The following is a 7,818-nucleotide window of genomic DNA, read 5'->3' as shown; positions in this document are numbered from 1 at the left end:
TTTTTTTTTTTTTTTTTTTTTTTTTTTTTTTTTTTTACCTCGCTAATTTAATGCATGTCGTACGTACGATGCGAGTTGTGTACCTGCGTACACTACTTGTGAAGTATTTGGGTCAGAAGCGTGCGCGGTAATTGGCAGCAGACTAATTCTCTTACAATTAGTTCGTTGACAGTGTGAAAGAGTGTCTGGTATAAAGTAATACTTATACGTACAACTTCACTTTACTTTGCTCGTTACCTTAAAAGTTTCATCAACTTTTCTACTTCTATTGTATCAAATTACAGAGCAACTTAAGACCATTACCGCACACTATGAAATATAGCGTGCGGCACAAATAGCGTGGATTATACAGTGTATCTCTTACAAGAGATCGTATCTCAGAAACATATCCTTCGACTAATACTCTACATTGTATGTATATTAAAATTACATATATGAATTCGCTTAAGCAATAGCCTTGAGCACGCACAATTTTCCATCCAGTATAATTCCCTACAGTTTCGCCGAGTCAACGTACAATTTTAAACGATTCTTAACGAGATCAAATAATGCACGAGCTCACTTGTACTCTTCTTAAGCGCGATTAAACTAAACTATTCTCAAAATATCTAAATTGTTTCAATTGTACACAAAGGAAAGGCAAACACAAGATCGTTGAATGGCCAAGCCAGTATAGATATTGGACGAATTTCGGCCCAATTACGGAACGATGAATTATCGAAATAGTGAACGTGCCATTGGAACATCGTGCCACGAGAAAACTATGCGGTATATACGTCCGAATCCAAATATCGTTATTTCGACGATATGTCTCTCGTCTCTCCTTCGATCGTCCAAGTGGATACGGATATGAAAATTTTCGAAACTGTTATCACCGAATATTTATACCCACGGTTACAGAAACGGTTGCAGACGGTACTCGAGCACAGTGGTGGAAGACCTACCACTCGAATTATCTAGGCCACCGGCTTGTAGAGCAACTGGCAGCAGAGTCGAGCCTCTTACTTCGCTGACAGCGCTGAAGCTCATCCCTCTGTGTGTATATAAAGGCTAGCTATAACCACTTACAAGCGTCAGCCGAAAAATAAAAGCCACCTATACAAACACGTTTCGCCCGTTTCCCGCGACCATCTCTCGAACTCCCCGCGACTATTCTTCGGCTTGGCATTTTTTTCTTCTTTTTTTTTTCTTTTTTTTTTTTTTCTTTTTTCTTTTGCCACGCCACCAACTGGAATCAGGTTATACACTCGAAGACGGACCTCGTTCTTTCATGCTTATTAATCGGTAAACTCTCTGATCGAATTTGTAATACATCGTAAATTATAGATAGACGGTGAAAAACCATCGTTTACTTTTCGTAATATGTGATTCTATGTAAAGTGTTAATGCGTTCGCGCGACACGTTTTTGGACGAAAACGAAGGTAAAACGTTGGATATAGGAGGGAATATCGGTTCAGGCTTATTTATTGAGTTGTAAGCAATTTAAGTTTGCGATGAAGCGAGAAGAAGATGGGCGATGGAGATAGAAGTATCTCCTTTTATCTCGCTTCGTCTAAAACTTCGCTTGCCGCGATTAACTAACGTTGCGGATTTTTATGCAAAATCAAACTTATTTCTTAAACTTCGTAATGCGTATATTATATTTCGACGTTTTTTTACAAGTTTTTGTACATACAAATTAATGCACAAACGTCCAACGATCTAACTATAACTTAATAAATAATCATCCTCAGTTGACATTTTTGTGTTCGTTTCGGCCTTTAGAGTCAACCCTTCAAAGATATTTTCTCACGAAAATATTAACGAGAGCGAGGTTTTTACATTTTACAGGTCATATCTTCGTAGAAATTTTTAAAGATGATACGTTCGAAACGACGGTACATGGATACATCTCGCTTGCATTTTTTCAATTCGTGGATTTCTCAACAATTCGATAACTCTTCTCGTCTCGTTATCAATTTTTCGTCGCGAAAATTTAACTTGGTGAAACTTGATATTCCACTGCGCGGAAATAATGTTTAATATCGTGCCGATTTCGAAGTTGAAATGATTATGACTCTCGTGTTACGCTTTCACTGATAAATACATAAAAGCACTGATAAATACTGGTTTTCATCGGGTTCGACGTTCGATATAACAACATTTGCGTAAGAGCATTATTTTGCTACTACGTCTGCAGCACGATTAAATCCGATAAAAAGAAGGGGCAAGCCTAATTTCTAAACGTGGCACGCTTGACGCACCAAGTGGCAAGAATCCAGCAGAATAAGAAGATGATTAAAAAGAAAAGTCGGATTAAAATTTTTTTCTAAAAATTTATTAAATTTTAATTTAAATTTTAATTTAAATTTAAAATCACTCTCGATATTTGCAAAATTAATTTCGAATTAATTTAACGTCTTGGCATTATTTTTTAATCTTGTCATTGATAATGAACAATATCTTCGCCCCAAATTGTGGCCTAACCGCCAACTTCCTTATTATATATATAAATATATATACGTATAATCACATGTGTTCGTTGAAAGCCTACAAAAACTGACACTTTCGTAGTACGGATTCATCGGGATGGCCTACTGGTACACTTTTATGATCCCTTTAACATTGAGCGTTGACCCACTATTCCAGAAGGACGTTCGTGTCTGTTGGCCTCGGGGTCCCTTCTGCATCCGCGTTATTTTTTAATAATGTGCATGTTTCTCCGCGAATGCAACGTGACCATTGCATTCTGCGCACCGATATTAAACGGGGGAATGAGACGAGACATCACACTTTCGAATTCAAAATCGTTTCTTTCCTCCGAAGAAAAAGGAAACGGGAGGATATTTTTTTTTTCCACCAAGTGGAAAATATTCGAGTCGACCAATCGAGCTTTATAGTTATCCGGGTAAAAAGGAATTAGCCTTTGCTTTCTCCCTTCGAAGGACGTGAACAACGATATCGGAGGAGTCCGATAAGAATAATAATGGGTGTGGGGTAACCTCGTTAATACAGGCACGACGATTTCCTCGGAATCGAAGACAACGATGGCGGTGGTATTGTCTCGTAATGGGGACTCGGCAACGGTAGGGGTACCCGTTGATAATGGTTGGTAAAGTTCACACGAGCATACCGATTAACACGAGGCGTCGATCAGGTCGGGTCAACGTTTAACGATAGCTGGATTACCTCTCGACGCAGTGTAATAATTAAAGGTGCCAAGCGAAAGGTTAAACTCTCCACACGCGCGATTATCGATCGTGTCTGCTTTCCAGTTGTGAAAAAGAGGAATTCGTTTTGTCATGCTCGAGTGACCGGTTGTTCGAATATCCATTGTGCTCACCGCTCTTTGATTCCCGAAAAGAGAAAAAAGGAAAAAGTGATGAGCAGAAATCGAATCGTCGTTCGCAATGCGGAAATTATTAAATTATCAAATGTCGAGAGTCGTCGCGCTCGAATAATCGAGAAATATTCGCGATTTAGAAATGAAAATTGAAAAGGTCAGCCCGACAAATGATTTTCGACAATGACGAAAGACAAAATGCAGGGAAAAAAAAATCTTTTATGTAGTAGTACTCTTTTTCATCTGTCGTGCTTGCCTGTCATTATTATCATCGTGTCCTCTTTGTCAAAGATTTTTTAATCAAGAATTGAAAGAACACGGGTTAAAGCTTAAGTTAAACAGAATGTTCGTAGAATTTTCGTTGTTTAGTCGGAATTATATCATCATTTTGTCATCGTGCTATAATAGTTATCGCGTTACCGTGATATTATTGTTCGATAAAGCGATACGGGGAAATTAAATTCATATCACGCACGGAATATATGGAAAAATAATGGAATTTTCTTCGATTTGCATAATGCGAATAATAAATTTAATTAAATTTCATTCTCACAATTTTTCTTCCACAGAATCGTCCGTTTTAATTCATTTCGAATTGCTGGAAGAATTAAATAGATCATCAACCAACTCTCTCCTTCCATTCTTTATGGATTTCAAAAATGGGATACAGAAAATGCTATTCCCTGTGAGAATGGGCCCTCAATTTTATCACTCCACTTTTACAAGCCAGGCCACCATTATTTCACCGTCGTTTCTCTATCGTAATAAAATCGCATCTCGGATAAAATTAAACATTTTCCCGCGAAAAAGTTCTCAACAAAAGTTCCCAACATTTCTTCCTTGAAATATAATATTATTATATAAGCGTTATACGATCTTGGATTAAAGTTTACCCAGTGAAACGCGAGTTCAACGTGATGGAGAAATTTCAATCGGAAAATTTAAATATCGAAATTTTCTCAGACACATTATCTCCGAGGACACAACAACAACAACAATCGTAGCCGAACTCAGGGATGCTGCGTGTTCCTGGTATGGAGTTTGCACGCAAAAGGAATGAATTTCGAGCTTAAGAAGCGGTCGGAAAATTCTCTGGCTAGACGCCAGGGACCTTCTGCCACTGGCGTGCACAGTTCGCCAGTTTAACAAACTACCACCCGTCTGCAGCCACCCCTCTTGCTCGTCCTCGCAAATCCATAGTCGGGGAACGGACTTTTCCGGGTATGTTGAAAAAAAAAAAATATACAGTCGACGCGTGTTCGAGGAAAAGACGCTTTTTCTTAAATGAAGATCTTCATTTTTCTTTTCTCTTGAAAATATGAAAGTATATATATATATATACATTTATCTGATTAAGGCTTTAGTTTCCTATGATTCGTTCGAGCAATAGTTGTCTCGATTTCTAAAACATTCTAGAAAACTAACGGGAAGATCGTTCAGTGTGAGAATTTGATCCTCACTGGTAGATTAGCTCGATGACCTTAAATGCGTTTAAATTGCAAGATTAACCGGTAGTAGCGATTAGCGGTAAAGATTTAACCTTGCTCCATTCCTGAAGGTACGTTAATTCCGTCGCGCTCGTTCCACTATACAGACTGTATCTCTAGATTAACCGCGTTTTCATTGTGCTTTTTACTCGGACCTCGGTTATGTTTATCGGTTGTTTAAATACAAGTGTCAAAGTTCAGAAGGTTAATACCAGAATCAGGGACATCGGGAGAGTATTGGGGAAAAAAGCGTTTCACGTTCAGATGCAACGTGCAACTGGTAGTAGCCTCGTTAACGAAGAATTCGTTTGTGAAAAACAAAGGTATTACCTTCGAGTTTGCACACACGCACACGTCATCATCCCGAATTAAAAGTTTTATCGTATATGCAAATGCTGTGACGGTTCAAAGCACGATAAATACGTATAATTATTATATATATATATATATATATATATATACTCAAGTACAACCAGTTTCGTATGATATAATCCGATTAAGTCGTAGTTTACACGAAATATGCGTAGTATTTTGTGTCACGCAAAACTTTATCTTACATTTCTCTTATTATTAACGCAGTGTTCTCTCCGTTACGGGATACTATCGTTCTCTTGAAGATCCTCGTTAATGAGAACGCTTGCTTTAAATTTCAATTTCCACGGCGGATCGGATCGGATCGGATCGGATCGGTTCTAGCGACGGTCGCTTCGTCGATCTCGCCGAATTAATAGCCCGGTCGACGGTGGAAAAGCTGATAGAAACTGGTACTGGCAGCGTATACACGTCGTAACGCGAAGGTTAATAGCGGATCGTTTATCCGAGGCTAGCGTTGCCCTCGATATTTGCCAATGTGCGCGAACTCGCGTCTTCGCGTCTTCGTCTGCGAATACCTCTCCTCTCTCTCTCTCTCTCTCTCTCCTCCCCTCGTTCTCCCCCTCTCGATCCCAGGGCGCCCCATTTGCGTTTCAAATCTTCTTCGTTGAGTTGCTCGCTTGTTTACGCGAATTCTTTGCATTTTCCATCGACGCCTACATACGATGTCAATGTCGCGAGCGACGCTTATTAAGATTATTAAGTTGTGCGCGACACTGGTCGATGATCAATAAGAAAAGGAATCCAGCTCAGCTTTAACCAAGGAATTGCTAAGGAGACGGGGGAGGAAGTGGGTTAGGTTAGTGCGAGAGAAGCAGCGCGCATTCAACCCCCGCGCATTCGCGTCCGCGCATCCCTCCCTTGGCACAGCTCAAATGAGTTTACCCACGTTCGACTACCTGTTGCCTTCTTTTCTTTCTTTTCACATTCGATCACATTCACGCATTCTTCGCGTCAAACACCGCCGCAAAAAAAAAAAAAAAAATTCTCCACCGAGAGTTTTCCTGTTCCGCCTGTTAACGCGTCTTTCAATCGGCCCCCTTCAGATTCGGAATTGACGCTCTCGTTTCTCCGTTCTCGTGCTTAAATCGGGATTAAAAAGAAAGAAAGAAAGAAAGAAAGAAAGAAAGAAAGAAAAAGCCGCGAGCGCGCCGAAGACCGGTTTTCCACGCGACACCAACACCCACGACACACTTCCGGGTATTACTCCGAGACACATACTCTGACGGCGCTCTCTTCGAGAAGAATTTTCGAGCGGAAGATAAGAGAACCGGTATTCTCAACCGATCGAATAATCTGATAATCGAATAATAATAATAAGAATAATAATAACAACAACAACAACAATAATAATAATAATGGAAAATTATTAGAACGAGAAGAAAGTAATCGCTCCCCTACGACCATTACTGTTTCAGCGACAAATTGATGCAAAGTGGATGTTGAGATAAAAGAATAGCGAGCGTGGTTAACAGGTGGAAAAGAGTCGAAGTTCGCGAAATAGCACCACGCGTCACGCAGGGGTGGTGGGTCTATGGGGGGCTCCGCCCCAGCGGCCCCCCGGCGCCAGTCCAAACGGAAACTGCCGGAACGGTGCTATCCTGGCAAGGTCCAAGACCGCCCCGCTTCCGGTACCACCGTCAAAACGGATGAAGAGCCCCTCCAACATCATGAGGCAGTCTAGCCTCACCAAGCTTGGTTCCATGATCAATACCGCCGTGAACAAGAGAGTCGGTGAGTTTTATTTCTCGTTTCTCTTTCGTCCCGCCTTTCTCTCCATCACTTCTCTCCACCCTTTCTTTTTTTCGCTCATTTCCCTTCCCCCGTGTCTCAAAAAACTCTAATATTCGACGACCGAATTTTTCCTCGCGAAACTCAAAGAATGGGAATTGTTAAAAAGAAAAAGAGGGAAGAAAAAAAAAGAAAGAAGAGGCAATAAACTCTCCGGAACAAACTTTTGCGCATTTATTTTTCTTTTTTTTTTTTTTTTTTTTTTTTTTTCTTTTCAAATCCGCGATTTAGACAGACAGATTGGATACGTAGATTCTTCGTGACAAGTTAAATTCGTACGATTATTTGAATGTTATTCGATAGTAGTCATTCGCGTTGTATGTACACGAGTGTATTTATACGAACCGATTCGAGCATCGTTTACATTTAGCGGTCAGTTGGTAAACCCAACGAGGCCCGATGTCACCTGGCAATAACAGTATGCCGGCGTGATCGTAACGGATATCGTTCAAGAATATATCGTTTGCGAGAAATCGTCACTGAGGAGGATGAGTGCGCGAAGTCGTATCAGGTTAAAACGATTCTATCACGAGTCGAATGATCTTCGAGAAGAGAGTGACAGGCACAGTTCGATCTGCAACGGTCATCTTTGTGAGTAGACAAAAATTCTCTATACGACGTGTACGTAGTTACGTTTCTCGAAATTGCGGTATGCGGAATTGATCTGATTGTTGGTGCAATGCTTCGTTTTGCAAAAGTAAGAAAAAAAAAAAAAAGAAGAAAAGAAAGAAAGAAAGAAAGAAGAAAAAGCGCATAAAGCTTTAACTACACAGTTAACCATACAAACGGTTCGATCGATTTTCCATGGACGTGGAAAAAATTTGAAGCATGTGAGTTTAAAGGTG

The 7,818-nt window shown here is 40.2% G+C and overlaps 1 protein-coding gene across 3 annotated transcripts in view; it reads left to right on the top strand.

Moving 5' to 3' along the window:
- The window catches only part of LOC102673514 (protein phosphatase PP2A 55 kDa regulatory subunit), a 31,209-nt gene that overhangs the window by 13,609 nt on the left and 9,782 nt on the right, over positions 1–7,818 (top strand). For 2 of the 3 annotated variants that reach the window (XM_031509903.1, XM_031509904.1), the window contains exon 2: positions 6,601–6,916. In XM_031509903.1, coding sequence (XP_031365763.1) covers positions 6,832–6,916 — 85 coding nt within the window. In that variant the 5' untranslated portion in view covers positions 6,601–6,831. Of the gene's footprint in view, positions 1–6,600; positions 6,917–7,281; positions 7,565–7,818 lie in introns of those variants that run through there. The other variant, XM_006614574.2, reaches the window with a different exon arrangement.

The sequence above is a fragment of the Apis dorsata genome, unplaced genomic scaffold (assembly GCF_000469605.1).
Source record: "Apis dorsata unplaced genomic scaffold, Apis dorsata 1.3 scaffold_191, whole genome shotgun sequence".
Lineage (NCBI taxonomy): Eukaryota > Metazoa > Arthropoda > Insecta > Hymenoptera > Apidae > Apis > Apis dorsata.
Note: the sequence above shows the minus strand (reverse complement) of the source record. Positions and strands in the feature narration are given on the sequence as shown.